Source organism: Oncorhynchus mykiss, chromosome 8 (genome assembly GCF_057628025.1).
Source record: "Oncorhynchus mykiss isolate SJ-2025 chromosome 8, ASM5762802v1, whole genome shotgun sequence".
Classification (NCBI taxonomy): Eukaryota; Metazoa; Chordata; class Actinopteri; order Salmoniformes; family Salmonidae; genus Oncorhynchus; species Oncorhynchus mykiss.
In genome coordinates, this window is record NC_143029.1 from 53,542,931 (window position 1) to 53,558,831 (window position 15,901).

Here is a 15,901-nt window from a genome sequence, read left to right on the forward strand (position 1 = left end):
CTTGACTACTTATTTTATTCCCCCTGTATCTGTTTTTAAAACCCCATCTTTATTTTTTAAACCAGTCATTAACCTACCCTTACTAACTATTTTCTTAAAAAAGTACCTAGTGCACTTCTCCCCCTCTTCTAATTCCCTTTCTTTACTTCTTAAAATAACCCCCCTTTACTTCTTAAAATAATTATCATATTGGTTCAAGTATGATAATTGTATTCAGCTAGGAACTCACTTAATGAAGGCCACAAGAATGACAACAATGGAATTCAACAACCATGTATCTGTCACTAACAAATACAGTCATGGGTGGTACCTCTACAACTCAATCAAAAAGACAAGGTACACTGGAAAATGATTTGAGGCGTGGCTTCCTGGGGACATTACATTTAAGTACAGTGTACTTAAAAAAAATGCATTTGTATTACTCATATAAAGGTAGCACTGCTGTAGTCAGCTATTTAAGTTTCTTAACTTTTAGGTAATCGGTTTCCTCAAACTGTTTGAGTAGACATAACTTCTTTGGTTTTACAGTATAGAATGCGTGCTTCTTGGGACCGAAGAAAGTTCTCTCTGTAACGTTGAGATTTGCTTCACTGAAAGAGCTGGTCACAGCTAGCAAGCCTCTGCTTTTATACAGTGAATGAATGAATGAATTAACGCATTTGATTTTGAGTATGAGCTGTATGAAGTTGTTCTATTGCTTTTTCTCGACACAGGAATCTGTGGGAAATGTTACGTTAGGTTGTTTTTCCAATTATGGCCAACTCAAATTCCATTTTAAACAATGATCCATTAACCACAAAAGCCGGTGTTAACTCACTTTTCGAGGAAAGGGCTCTAGACAGACGAGTGAAATATTGATTTAATTTGGTACACATGAAAAGTGAATGTGCGAATGTGTGTGTAGGCACATGCCTCTTTGTTTGTCCTCTGTTCAGCCAATCCTCTCACTTAAAAAGGGTAGACTCCTCTAAAATCCCGAGCGAGTGCAGCACAAGGGGTGGGAAAGATCAACAGAGCATACACCTCCTGCTACAAGTCCAAACCAAACTCAACTGGATCCAAGCACACCTATTTCCAAACTGTGCCAAGTGCAAGTCTTCACTTTTCTCATGATAGACATGCTAGTTATTTATACTATGCGTATTTGAAATACATGTAATTATGCTTCTTCATGGTTCAATTGATACATGGATATTTAGTGAACATTGTATGGCGAAAAGGAGTTCCCAAAATATTCCATATAACAGGTGTTTGAGAAAACGTTCAGTTAGGCCTAACTCATAATGTCATGCCCAAGGATAGCAAATATTGGTAATAGTATAAACCCCCTCTAAAACTTCACTCATTCAAACTAAGGAAACACATACCTTCAGATGAATATGGTCATGATAATCACATGCTCTCATTAATAATTGATCGATAATGTTAAAAAGTATGTTAAAGTGAACAATCTTTAACAGTTGATGGCTGACAATATAATATAGAACACTTGAGCCAATTCCACCTCTGTACAGTTTTGTCCATGACGTGACGCACAACGCTCGGTGGCCAAGAGGTCAAAGACCTGTTTGTATTAAATCTTCACTAAAACCCGAAGTCAACTCCAGTCCCTCTGTCTGTCAGTGCAAGTCACAGTCGTTGTAAACACCGGAGCGAGGAGCTAACGATGATGCAGCGGACTTTGTTTCGCAGGGGAGCGCTGCTGGCGCAAAAGGCGGCTGTGGAGGTATCACTGCTCCCGATGAGCGCGCCTCTACAGCCGCGCCTTGACCGTGCCATGTCCTCGGTGACCATCCCGCCCCCGGAGTGCATGCTCCGGCCGCTCGAAGTTCCTTTCCGCTACCTGTTCGGACCAGGACCGTCCAACGTGCCGCCCCGAGTTTTAGCCGCAGGTGGTAGGGGAATTATCGGCCATTTGCACCCAGAAATGTACGAGGTAAATGCGTAACCCCTATTGCTGATAAATTCATTGTTTGATAACTATTTTGTACTTTTTGGCACCGCCAGAGGGGGTTCATTGTCCAGAAGTTATGTTATTTATAGACTACTCAGTGCGCCTATAAATGCATGGTCAATATGAAGGAACACATTTAGGATATTATTTACTATTTCTAAATTGAGATGTGAATTAAAATAGTTTTTTTTTTTTTTTTTTTTTTTTTACAATTTATGGAATTATCAAAACAAGTCTCCTGCGTAATTGTGAATGCGTCAAATACGTATTTTGACACATTTTACCCTTCACAACTGACAAAGGTTATAATGAACCACTCATAATTAATCTATGTGGGCCTAGAACTACAACTGTTTTATTCAACAATTTCACGCGTTGCTTGTAGATCATGAACGACATCAAGAAGGGGATCCAGTACGCTTTTCAGACACAGAACAACATGACGATAGCAATGAGCGGCTCGGGACACGCAGCCATGGAGTGCGCCGTCTTCAACACGGTAGAACCCGGGGAGAGCGTGCTCGTGGCTGTCAATGGAATATGGGGAGAGCGAGTGGCTGAAATCGCCGAGAGAATGGGTATGTTTTACGCACGGTTTTACTCACGAGTTCAGCGGTCTCGAAACAAGACCAATGTTTGCGAGTTAATGTAATTTGAGAAAATTGTTTATGGTCTTGTATACATCTGTTTTGTCCGGATATTAGACTTTCATCTGGATTTATTCCAGGTGCCAATGTTCACATCATGGTAAAAGCACCGGGTGGAGTTTTCAGCAATGGAGAAATTGAAAAGGTAATTGTTTGTTAATGCATTAGGCCTACCAAAGTAGCATTCACATAGAAATTGTTCAATACAGGTTTCAATACAGGCTCATCGGCGACTTCAAGGTCACCAACCCTCACCTGTGACCAATTCTAGTTAAACAGTGAGCCCCAAAAATATTTGGACAGTGACAAAAATATTTGGACAGTGGGGGGAGGGGGGGGGGGGGGGGGGGGGGGGGCTTTGTACTCCAGCACTGAATTTGAAATGTTACAATGACTGGCAGCTTTAGGTATTTTCTTCAATATTGGATGAACCATTTAGAAATTCTGTGGTGTAAAGTACTTAAGAAAAAACACTTTAAAGTACTACTAAAGTGGTTTTGGGGTGGTATCTGTACTGTAATATTTTTATTTTTTTTGAAAACTTTTACTTTTACTCCAAAATAAAACAATGTACTTTTTACTCCATACATTTCCCCTGATACCCAAAAGTACTTAATGCTTAGCAGGACAGGAAAATGGTCCAATTCGTGCACTTATCAAGAGAAGTGGTCATCACTTCTGCCTCTGATCTGGCAGACTCACTAAACACAAATGCTTTTTTGTTGTATGTCTGAGTGTTGGAGCGTGGCCTTGGCTATCCACAAAAACATTTGTGCCATCTTGTTAGCTTAATATAAGGAATTTGATACAATTTATAATTTTACTTTTGATAATTAAGTATATTTTAGCAAATACATTTACATTTGATACTTACACTACTGTTCAAAAGTTTGGAGTCACTTAGAAATGTCCTTGTTTTCCATGAAAACATACATGAAATGAGTTGCAAAACGAATAGGAAATATAGTCAAGACATTGACAAAGTTATAAATAATGATTTTTAATTGAAATAATAATTGTGTCCTTCAAACTTTGCTTTTGTCAAAGAATCCTCCATTTGCAGCAATTACAGCCTTGCAGACCTTTGGCATTCTAGCTGACAATTTGTTGAGGTAATCTGAAGAGATTTCACCCCATGCTTCCTGAAGCACCTCCCACAAGTTCGATTGGCTTGATGGGCACTTCTTACGGTCAAGCTGCTCCCACAACAGATCAATAGGGTTGAGATCTGGTGACTGTGCAGGCCACTCAATTATAGACAGAATACCAGCTGACTGCTTCTTCCCTAAATAGTTCTTACATAGTTTGGAGCTGTGCTTTGGGTCATTGTCCTGTTGTAGGAGGCAATTGGCTCCAATTAAGCACCATCCACATGGTATGGCATGGCGTTGCAAAATGTGAGTGATAGCCTTCCTTCTTCAAGCCCCCTTTTACCCTGTACAAATCTCCCACTTACCACCACCAAAGCATCCCCAGACCATCCCATTGTCTCCACCATGCTTGACAGATGGCGTCAATCACTCCTCCAGCATCTTTTCAAACTTGGATTCGTCTGTCCATAGCACTTTTTTTACAATCTTCCTCTGTCCAGTGTCTGTGTTCTTTTGCCCATTTTAATATTTCATTTTTATTGGCCAATCTGAGAAATGGCTTTTTCTTTGCAACTCTGCCTAGAAAGCCAGCATCCCGGAGTTGCCTCTTCACTGTTGACGTTGAGACTGGTGTTTTGCGGGTACTATTAAATTAAACTGCCAGTTGAGTACTTGTGAGGCGTCTGTTTCTCAAACTAGACACTCTAAATGTACTTGTCCTCTTGCTCAGTTGTGCACCCACTCATCTTTCTATTCTGGTTAGAGCCAGTTTGCGCTGTTCTGGGAAGGGAGTAGTAGACAGCGTTGTACGAGATCTTCAGTTTCTTGGCAATTTCTCGCATGGAATAGCCTTCATTTCTCAGAACAAGAATAGACTGACGAGTTTCAGAAGAAAGGTCTTTGTTTCTGGCCATTTTGAGCCTGTAATCTGACCCACAAATGCTGATGGTCAAAATACTCAAGTACTCTAAAGAAGGCCAGTTTTTTTGCTTCTTTAATCAGAACAACAGTTTTCAGCTGTGCTAACATAATTGCAAAAGTGTTTTCTAATGATCTATTAGCCTTTTAAAATGCTAAACTTGGATTAGCTAACACAACGTGTCATTGGAACACAGGAGTGATGGTAATAATTCCACCACTGTAGAAATTAAACTTGTGTGTATTAAAGTAGTCAAAAGTTTAGTATTTGGTCCCATATTCCTAACACGCAATGATTACATCAAGCTTATAACTCTACAAACATGTTGGATGCAATTGCTGTTTGTTTTGGTTGTTTCAGATCATTTTGTACCCAATAGAAATTAATGGTAAATAATGTATTGTGTCATTTTGGAGTCACTGTTATTGTAAATAAGAATATAATATGATTCTAAATACTTCTACATTAATGTGGATGCTACCATGATTAGGGATAATACTGAAATGAATCTTGAAAAATGATGACTGAGAAAGTTACGGAGGCATAAATATCATACCCCCCCCCCAAAAAAAAACACTGTTATTGTAATGGTGAGAGGTGTCTTTGGGGTATGATATTTATGCATCTGTAACTTTCTCACTCATCATTACTCATGATTAATTCAGGACAATCCGTAATCATAGTAGCATCCACATGAATGTAGAAGTATTCAGAAACATATTCTATTCGTATATTGTCTCTCCGCCTTCAAGAGAGGGGGCCACAAAAAAATGTGTCCACTTGGTGGGTTGGCCCCCCAACCAAATCTCACGTATGGCCCCCAAAAGGTCAGAGCCTGCCCTGATTTCAGTCATATAGCGTATATATTAAATTCATATCGTCAACATGGCAAGGGCTTGGGTAACTATGGAGGGCATTTAGTGCCAAAAGTATTTTGTTTATCTGACTACTTATCTCCTGTCTATCGATAGGCCCTGGCCAAACACAAGCCCGTTCTGTTCTTCCTCACACATGGAGAGTCCTCTGCTGGCCTCGCCCACCCTGTCGACGGCATTGGAGACCTCTGCCGCAAGTGAGACTCCGCTCCATCTCAAAACATACTGCAGGATATCTCCACTGCATTTCTCTCAGTTCACACAATGATGACAGCGGCTTCGAATTCCAGGCCTACATTCCTCTCTCTTCTCTCTCCTCAGACACAATACCCTGTTTCTTGTAGATACTGTCGCGTCTCTTGGGGCGTCGCCTATTTTCATGGACCAGCAGAGTAAGAGAGCTTCAGACACCTATTTCATTTTCAGTCTGTCTGTCTTAGTGTATGGGGTGTATGATGTCATCGTTTTCTTGTCTTTGTAGATATTGACATCCTGTACACTGGCTCTCAAAAGGCATTGAATGCACCCCCTGGTACAGCACCCATCTCCTTCAATGAAAGAGCATGGTGAGGGTTTGTGTGTGTGTGAGAGAGAGAGAGGGAAGAAAGAGGGGGAATGATTTTGAATGGAGACCAAATGAATGCTTGAATTTTGAGAAATGTGGACTTTACACACTCCCTCTTGAACCCCCCCCCCCCCCCCCCCCCCCCACCATACAGCCAAAAGATGTTCAACAGGAAAACAAAACCAGTGTCCTACCTCTTTGACATGGCCCACTTGTCTAACTATTGGGGAAATGATGGTCAACCAGCCAGACTGTAAGTCTACAGTATTGTCAATGAACAGTACTTTGTTTTGAGAAAATCTCCCATCCTAACCAGGTGAAATAATAATAAATAAATAAATAACACTCTTTCATTTTGCCCCATTTCAGATACCACCACACAGGACCAGTGTCTGGGTTCTTTTCCCTGAGGGAAAGTCTTGCTATTCTTGCTGAGAAGGTGTAGTGGCTATTTGTAACCATTTTAAAACCCTATTTTATTTTTCTTATAGCCACAGTGGAGAATGAGCTGACTATTTGTTCCTGCCGTGTGTAGTCCATGAATCCAGAAATCGAATGTCCACAGGTTGTTTGCCGTAAAAAAATAAAGTTACATTTATTTCATATCTTGGCTACAAAATGTTGCAAAAAGTAAATCAAAAGACTATATTTAAGCTATAACTTAAGAATTCTTGGATCAAACAATCAAACAATATCACAAAGACAAAGGAAGCACGGTCAAAAGACTGTATGGGCTCCAGCCAGCTATTCCCAGCAGGCCTCTGCGCCCATGACTATTTAAGCCATCTCCAGCCTGCAGAGAGAGGCATAGACACCTGCACGTGATTAAGATCAGTCAAACAATATGACAAACAATCAGAATGGCATATAAACAAATAATATAATTCTAATTTATACAAATAACAAAACCTGCTATTTGGCCCTTACATACCGGCCCCTTATTGTATGTAACGTGAGGCAACAACAATTATCTAAACATGTTTAGAAAAGGGCCAAAATGTGCGGGTGTATGACATGGGGTATGACATCATTCCTCGCTTTAGCTGATGCACTCTGCTTCACCACCTCAGCTGGCAAACGTGCTGTGCTCTGACCTTTCAGACTTCTCCACCTTCTCACTGAAATCAGTGCCACAGTGGCTCGTCGGGTCCAGCAGGTTTATCAAGGAGACCCTATTGGCAGCGACCGGTACCTGTGTGTCACGTCGGTCACTGCATTCTCTAAGTGGACAGTCACCACCCAATCCTAGTAGGGTCTCGACAGCATACGGGCCTGCTACTTGACTATGGATCACCTGCATTACTTGTGATGCATTGTTCCTATTTAGCAATCCAATGTCAGCATGTGTGTGACAGCTTAACCTCTCCCAGATATGGCCACTTGGACAGCTCATCTTGTCTGGGAATGTTTTCCTTTGTCACTGGTAGGTTTTTGTGAGTGTAAACTTCCGATAGTTTCATGAACTTGTTGGTGTCAAGCCCACTCACCTTTGACAGGCCTTTCCTGGCCCATGGTACGCAGCAGGGCGTTCCTTCTTGTTCCTGTTACATTCAGCTGCTGAGCCAGCTTGTCGGTGCAGAATGTTGCCGAGCTACCTGTGTCTAAGAATGTATATGTTCGCAATACCTTGTTTCCTTTGCTGGATTTCACTTGAACCGGTATGATGGATAGAACAAACCTCTCTTCACCGACTCAATATTCCCGGTCCTCCTTTCTGTAGCTCCATATGAAGCACACGAGGGTGGACTTAGTTGCACACATATGAGACGCCTACTACAGTCTCTGCTCATGTGCCCCTTGGTGAGACGACAAAAGCAGATGCCTTTCTCCTTTAGAAAAGGTATCTTCTCCCTGCTCAACTTCTCCTTTAGTAATGGACACAGTTGCAGTGTGACCACCACTGCAGTACAGACAGACAGATTAACATGGGGTTTATGAGCTTCAATTCACCTGGGTCTGTTGTGGTTGTTCAGCCTCAGTCCGATGATGCCGTGACACGCCGCCCCAGACCATGACGGACCCTCCACCTCCAAATCGATCCCGCTCCAGAGTACAGGCCGCGGTGTAACGCTCATTCCTTCGAAGATAAACGCAAATCCGATCATCACACCCGGTGAGACAAAACCGTGACTCGTCAGTGAAGAGCACTTTTTGCCAGTCCTGTCTGGTCCAGCGATGGTGGGTTTGTGCCCATAGGCGACGTTGGTGCCGGTAATGTCTGGTGAGGACCTGCCTTTCAACAGGCCTACAAGCCCTCAGTCCAGCCTCTCTCAGCCTATTGCGGACAGTCTGAGCACTGAGGGAGGGATTGTGCGTTCCTGGTGTAACTCAGGCAGTTGTTGTTGCCATTCTGTACCTGTCCTGCAGGTGTGATGTTCGGATGTACCGATCCTGTGCAGGTGTTGTTACATGTGGTCTGTCACTGCGAGGACGATCAGCTGTCCGTCCTGTCTCCCTGTAGCGCTGTCTTAGGCGTCTCGCAGTACGGACATTGCAATTTATTGCCCTGACCACATCTGCAGTCCTCATGCCTCCTTGCAGCATGCCTAAGGCACGTTCACGCAGATGAGCAGGGACCCTGGGCGTCTTTCTTTTGGTGTTTTTCCAGAGTCAGTAGAAAGGCATCTTTAGTGTCCTAAGTTTTCATAACTGTGACCTTAATTGCCTACCGCCTGTACGCTGTTAGTGTCTTAACGACCATCCCACAGGTGCATGTTCATTAATTGTTTATGGTTCATTGAACAAGCACTGTTAAACAGTGTTTAAACCCTTTACAATGAAGATCTGTAGTTATATGGATGTTTACGAATTCTTTGAAAGACCGGGTCCTGAAAAAAGGGACGTTTCTTTTCTTGCTGAGTTAAAATGTGAAAGTGTGTGAATGATAACGCAGTGCAGGAAATTAAGAAATGTATTAAAATGTTGGAAGTGAATGCTGGGATTAAAAAATTAACTATGCAAATGAGCAAAAGCTGTGTGCATTAAGGAAATAGATACCTGGCTCAAATAGAAGCCTGTCTCTAGTAAGTGCCTGTTGTGTTCAGTGATTTAAGCAAATAAACGTCAGGCTATTAATAACATTTTTACGGTAAGCACATGTGATTCACTGAGCCCTCCGTTAGGTGCACTGAGCTCTCCATGATGGAATAATAACCTTAATGAATAAACCATGTTTATGTTCATTATGATGCAGTCCTATTAGCTGATTACTTTGAACGTTGCTTCTAATTCTCGAAATAAATCAGAAAAAAGTATTTACTAGCCGTTTTTGACCCGTTTCCGGTTTACTGGGCCTGTCCCATCAGTACCTAGTCTTTGTCTTCCCGTAGGGTCTGGAGGAGTCCTGGAGGCACCACAGGGAGGTGGCAGGGTACCTCTGGAAGGGCCTGGAAGACATGGGCCTCAAGCTATTCATCCAAAACAAGGTAAAAGACTTGCCACGCAACTGTAATCACACCCTATTCCCTATTCGGTGCACTACTTTTCTCCAGATGCTATTTTCATATGAAGTAGTGCAGTGTGGAATAGAGGTCCATTTCAGACAGATTGTAAAACAAACAATTTACGTTCTACAATAACAGTGTCACTTTTTTAACATCCTCCAATTTCAAGGCTGGTGCAATTCCTTGGTCTTGAATTTCACAGAAGTGTGTCTAAATGTGGCACCGTGATATTTTATTCATGCAGGACCTTAGGCTGCCCTCCGTCACCACCATTGCCATACCTGAGGGCTACAACTGGAGAGAGATGCTGCAGTACATCATGAAGCACCACAATATGGAGATGACTGGGGGCCTGGGGCCCTCCACTGGCATGGTGAGTGTAAGGGGAGTGTTAAAGTTCTAGCTAATTGCCTATGCATAACTACTAACATGAATAGGTTTATAAACCATTCCATTTGATATGGGAGTTGAAACCGCCTGTAGAACAAATGGGATGGTTAGACAATCAATGTAGGGAAGAAAGTACCTTGTTGTCGTCAAGGCTGTCCCACTAAGCATTTGACATCAGGCGACGTCTTTTGGACCTCCTGTTTTGGTCCTCCATCTTTTTTTGGTCCGGACTGGCCTTGATTTCAACGTCCACAGACATCCGGACAGGCCTTGATTAGCCCAAACATAGATATCTATAATTGGTTCAGATCTGAACGAATCATAGACATTTATGTATCACTAGTTTGGATAGCACAGTACAGAACAGCAGAGTACAGTATATTACAGTACAGTAAAGAAAAGTATAGTACAGTAGGGTGCAGTACAATACAGTAAAGTATAGTGTAATGTATTGTACCCTACTTTACTCTAATTAACTCTACTGAACTAAACTGTACTCTACTGAATACAACTTTACTGTCCTGTACCGTACCATACCATGTTCTACTGTGCTAAACTATGATGTTCAAACTTGTGAAACGTAGCCTAGACGTCTATGATTTGCAATGATTTGGATCAGGTCCGCACTGACGAAATGTGTACTTGTTTGGGGCCGGAGCTCATTAGAATAATAAGAGACAACAGGTAGCCTAGCGGTTAGAGCTTTGGGCCACTAACCGAAAGATTGCTGGTTTGAATACCCGAGCAGTCAAGGTGAAACATCTGTCAATGGGTCCTTAAGCAAGGCACTTAACTCCTGACGCTGTACTACTATGGCTGACCCTGTAAAAAACAACACATTTCACTGCACCGACAATAAACCAACTTTTTTTTATTTTATATACCCAGCATGCTTTGCAAGTGTTTTGTTTAACATTTAGGCCATTCAACAGACACTCTTATCCAGAGTAACTTACAGTCAGTGCATTCAACTAAGACAGATAAACAACAACATATCGCAGTCATAACAACCGTTACTCAGAATGTTATTGTGGTTGAAGTGGTCTGTTGGTTTATTCTGAACATTATCATTGCCCGTGTTAATGCTTTTGAAAAAGCTAACATAAGTGCATGCGATGGATAGGAGAAATAATACATATACTCTATAAACAAAAGTATGCGGACATCGCTTCAAATTAGTGGATTCGGCTATTTCAGCCACACCCGTTGCTGATAGGTGTATAAAATCAAGTATGCATCCATGAAATCTCCATAGACAAACATTAGTAGTAGAATGGCCTTACTGATGAGCACAGTGACTTTCAACATGGCACTGACATAGGACGCCACCTTTCCAACAAGTCACTTTGTCAAATTTCTGCCCTGCTTGAGCTGTCCCGGTCAACTGTAAAGAGCTGTTATTGTGAAGTGGAAATGTCTAGGAGCAACAACGGCTCAGCCGCGAAGTGGTAGGCCACACAAGCTCACAGAACGGGACCGCCGAGGGCTGAAGCGTGTAAAAATCGTCTGTCCTCGTTTGCAACACTCCCGACCGAGTTCCAAACTGCCTCTGGAAGCAACGTCAGCACAAGAACTGTCCGTCGGGAGCTTTCCATGGCCGAGCAGCCGCACACTAGCCTAAGATCGCCATGCGCAATGCTGAGCATTGGGTGGAGTGGTGTAAAGCTCGCTGCCATTGGACTCTGGAGCAGTGGAAACACGTTCTCTGGAGTGACGAATCACACTTCACCATCTGGCAGTTCCAATGAATGCCAGGAAAACACTACCTGCCCCAATGCATAGTGCCAACTGTAAAGTTTGGTGAAGAAGGAATAATGGTCAGGATATGTTTTTCATGGTTCAGGCTAGGCCCCTTAGTTCCAGTAAAGGGAAATCTTAACGCTACAGCATACAATGACATTCTAAACAATTCTGTGCTTCCAACTTTGTGGAAACAGTTTGGGGAAGGCCCTTTCCTGTTTCAGCATGATAATGCCCCAATGCACAAAGCAAGGTCCTTACAGAAATGGTTTATCGAGATCGGTGTGGAAGAACTTGACTGGCCGGCCTGCACAGAGCACTGATCTCAACTCCATCCAGCATCTTTTGGATGAATTGGACTGCGAGCCAGGCCTAATCCGGCCTCACTAACGCTCGTGGCTGAATGGAAGCAAGTCCCTGCAGAAATGTTCCAACATCTAGTGAATCTAGTAATCGGGTGTCTTGAGCAATTATTTGATGGTTGAATTTCTCATGTAAGCTCTGTCAGTGATGTGTCCACCATTTTGTTTCACCCCAGGTGATGCGTGTGGGTCTGATGGGATACAACTGCCAGAAGACCAATGCAGACATGGCACTGGCTGCCCTGGCCGACGCTTTGAAGAACTGCAAAAAGAGCAAAGCATAAAGAACGTTTATAATGCCTTTTAATACCCTAAACAAACATGCATTTGGCCATGCTGGAGGACACCTGGAATGAATGGGCAAAGGCGTCAATCTGTGAAAGTATTATCACGGGTGTTTGTGAGCCCAGAGATTTGAAGCACAAATGTAAAAAGACAGATTCCGACATACGTACAACTGCTTTCCTAATAGAGACTTTGTAATTGCTGTAGAAGGTAAATGCTCTACAGGGAAAGAATATAAAATATGTTTCAAGGAGTCAATAAAATATATACAATTCTGCATTGCGTCCATGTTACCTTGCATATTCAGGGAAATAAATGGCCTTCAAAAGACAAAATGATGGAAGTGCCAACACATTTGACTTACACCCCAAATAATTTTTCCAGACAGCATGATAAGAAAATGGTTGCTCATAGAAATAAACTTGAACAGATTCAACACTGCATAGCCTGTATTGTACACACACACACACACACAGGGAAATGTAGGTATAACAGGAGTGTAATCAGTCGCAAAACGGAAAAAAACAAGAATTTATATTGGACAAATTCAGGTAGGTCCCTCCCCGTTTGCTTCCATTTAAGAAACGTTTTGCAACAGAGTAGGCGTAATGAATACGCCCCAGCTCACCTGACGAGAGCTCATGGGTGCATAATTTTTTATTTTTAAAAATTAGTTTAGGAAAAGTTTTTGTTATTGCATTTCCTTTAAAAACAGCTCATATATGTTTTTGGACATCATGTTATACACATAAAAACGTCATAAAACCACTGACAAAAGGACCAACAGCACAGACAACGGGTAAAGTATGTTTAAATATCATTTTATTCAACATTCTGGCTTGTAGAGACTTTGCGTCTTTTTTACATTAACTTCTTTCAGACTGATATCCCATGGAGTAACCATGGTAACATTCTGATGTTTAGACAATTTTTTACATCTAAATTCCAACGGTGAAACATTGTATCACTACAATGTTGCAAATGAATGAACTGCGTCTGGATGTATCTTCAATGTCAACAGCAAACCAACTCGATACAACTTAACTTGTGGATATACCTTTCAATTGTTTTAACATACATTACTTCTGACATCGCTCTTCATGTAGGGTGGCTATAAGGTTAGATTCAAGATGTCAATAACAAACGTCCCAAGCAACAGTTGTCTTACACTACGAGTGTATTTATTCACTATGATTGTATTCATAGGCTACGTCATATACGTGCCATGGTTGACTGGTAGGATACGCAAATGACGCATACAGTGCATTCGGAAAGTATTCAGACCCCTTGAGTTTTTCCACAATTTGTTACGTTACAGCCTTATTCTAAAATTGATTAAATAGTTTTCCCCCCTCATCAATCTACACACAATACCCCACAATGACAAAGTGAAAAAGGTTTTTAGAAATGTTTGCAAATGTATAAAAATTCCATAACAGAAATACCTTATTTACATAAGTATTCAGACACTTTGCTATGAGGCTCGAAATTGAGCTCAGGTGCATCCTGTTTCCAATGTTTCGACAAATTGATTGGAGTCCACCTGTGGTAAATTCAATTGATTCGACATGATTTGGAAAGGAACACACCTGTCTATATAAGGCCCAGCAGTTGACAGTGCATGTCAGAGCAAAAATAAGCCATGAGGTCGAAGGAATTGTCCCTAGAGCTCTGAGACAGGATTGTGTCAAAGCACAAACTTTTGTCAGAGTACCAATGTCTATAGCATTGAAGGTCCCCAAGAACAAAGTTGGCTCCATCATTCTTAAATGGAAGAAGTTTGGAACCACCAAGACTCTTCCTAGAGCTGGCCACCTGGCCAAACTGAGCAATCGGGGGAGAAGGGCCTTGGTCAGGAAGGTGACCAGGAACCAGATGGTCACTCTGACAGAGCTCCAGAGTTCCTCTGTGGAGATGGGAGAACCTTCCAGTGAATGACCATCTCTGCAGCACTCCACCAATCAGGCCATTATGGTAGAGTGGCCAGACAGAAGCCACTCCTCAGTAAAAGGCACATGACAGTCCGCTTGGAGTTTGCCAAAAGACACCTAAAGGACTCAGACCATGAGAAACAAGATTCCCTGGTCTGATGAAACCAAGATTGAATTTGTCCTGAATGCCAAGCATCACTTCTGGAGAAAACCTGGCACCATCCCTACGGTGAAGCATGTTGATGGCAGCGTCATGCTGTGGGGATGTCTTTCAAAAGCAGGGAGGAAGCTAAGACAACACAGGAGTGGCTTCGGGACAAGTCTCTGAATGTCCTTGAGTGGCCCAGACAGAGCCCGGACTTGAACCCAATCGCACATCTCTGGAAAGACTTGAAAATAGCTGTACAGCCACGCTCCCCATCCAACCTGACAGAGCTTGAGAGGATCTGCAGAGAGCATCTGCAGAGAAGAATGGGAGCAACTCCCCAAATACAGGTGTGCCAAGCTTGTAGAGACATGCCCAAGAAGACTGTGTCTGAATACTTATGTAAATGTGATTTAAAAAAAATGTATTATAAATTAGCAAACATTTCTTTAAAACAGTTTTTGTTTTACCATTATGGGGTATTGTGTGTAGATTGATGAGGGGAAAAAATAATTGACTACATTTTAGAATATGACTAACGTAATTTTGGGGGGGGAAAGTCATACTGAATACTTTCCGAATGCACTGTATAGTGTCCTCATTGAAAGCCCTTGTATTCCCACATACCTGAAGTGAACCCCAAGCTGCTGGCGTTGAACTGGCTTCTCAGGGTCTGGGAGTCCGACAAGCCAGGAGAGGGCTCCTTCTCCTCAATTCCACCTTTCCGCTACACCGAGACTCTGCACTTATCACATGTGGGCCAACCAGTCATCAACTTTGTGAGTTTGACTGCCACTGACAGCTGAGTACTGTACAGCAGGCCTAACAAAAATAATTCTACACAAGGATAGGCTGCCTACTCACCTGTTAAGGTGGCTTAGCCTACTCTGATTTTTTGCCCTATTGAAAAGCGTTTGTTTGTATTCTGTCACAGTGCAATACTGCATGGACCTATAACTGTAATCACGTGTACATACATTTTCCCTGTTCTGCAGGTTCAATGCTGAGAATAAGAAATCAATACACGGGGAATGTGGCTTCCTCAGAATGCAACAGAGTAGCCTTCGTTATGGCACAAATCTCAGGTATTGGACTGTTCAAACTCCAAGCCTAGACCTAGCCTATACATGCATATCCTGCAGCAAATTCAGGGGGTAGACCAAGTGGGACTTGAACCTGCAACCTTTTCATGTCAGTTCAACACCTAAGCTGGTGTTATCTCCTCTAGAGGGCTGAAGGAGAAAGAGTAAGGAGACCTGACTGGACAGCAGTCAACTCCACATGCCCATGCCCTGGCCAGGACCCCATGTACAGCTTTTGTCCGGCCACTCTATCATAAAGGCCTGATTGGCTGCAGAGATGGCTGCCCTTCTGGAAGGTTTTCCCATCTCCACAGAGGAACTCTGGAGCTCTGTCAGAGTGACCATCGGGTTCTTGGTCACCTCCCTGACCAAGGCCCTTCTCCCCTGATTTCTCAGTTTGGCTGGGGTGGCCAGCTCTAAGAAGAGTCTTGGGGGTTCCAAACATCTTCCATTTAAGAATGATGAAGGCCAC

At 42.6% G+C, this 15,901-nt stretch overlaps 1 protein-coding gene across 1 annotated transcript; it reads left to right on the forward strand.

The window, feature by feature from the left end:
• The first annotated feature begins 975 nt into the window (after nt 1-975).
• Nucleotides 976-12,548, forward strand: agxtb (alanine--glyoxylate aminotransferase b). Its single transcript, XM_021612880.3, has 11 exons — nt 976-1,936; nt 2,340-2,532; nt 2,682-2,746; nt 5,583-5,683; nt 5,808-5,878; nt 5,968-6,052; nt 6,206-6,304; nt 6,421-6,490; nt 9,381-9,476; nt 9,739-9,867; nt 12,163-12,548. Exons 1-11 carry the CDS (start codon nt 1,667-1,669, stop codon nt 12,268-12,270), a joined length of 1,287 nt encoding a protein of 428 aa, XP_021468555.1. The 5' UTR covers nt 976-1,666; the 3' UTR covers nt 12,271-12,548.
• Nucleotides 12,549-15,901: the final 3,353 nt, after the last annotated feature.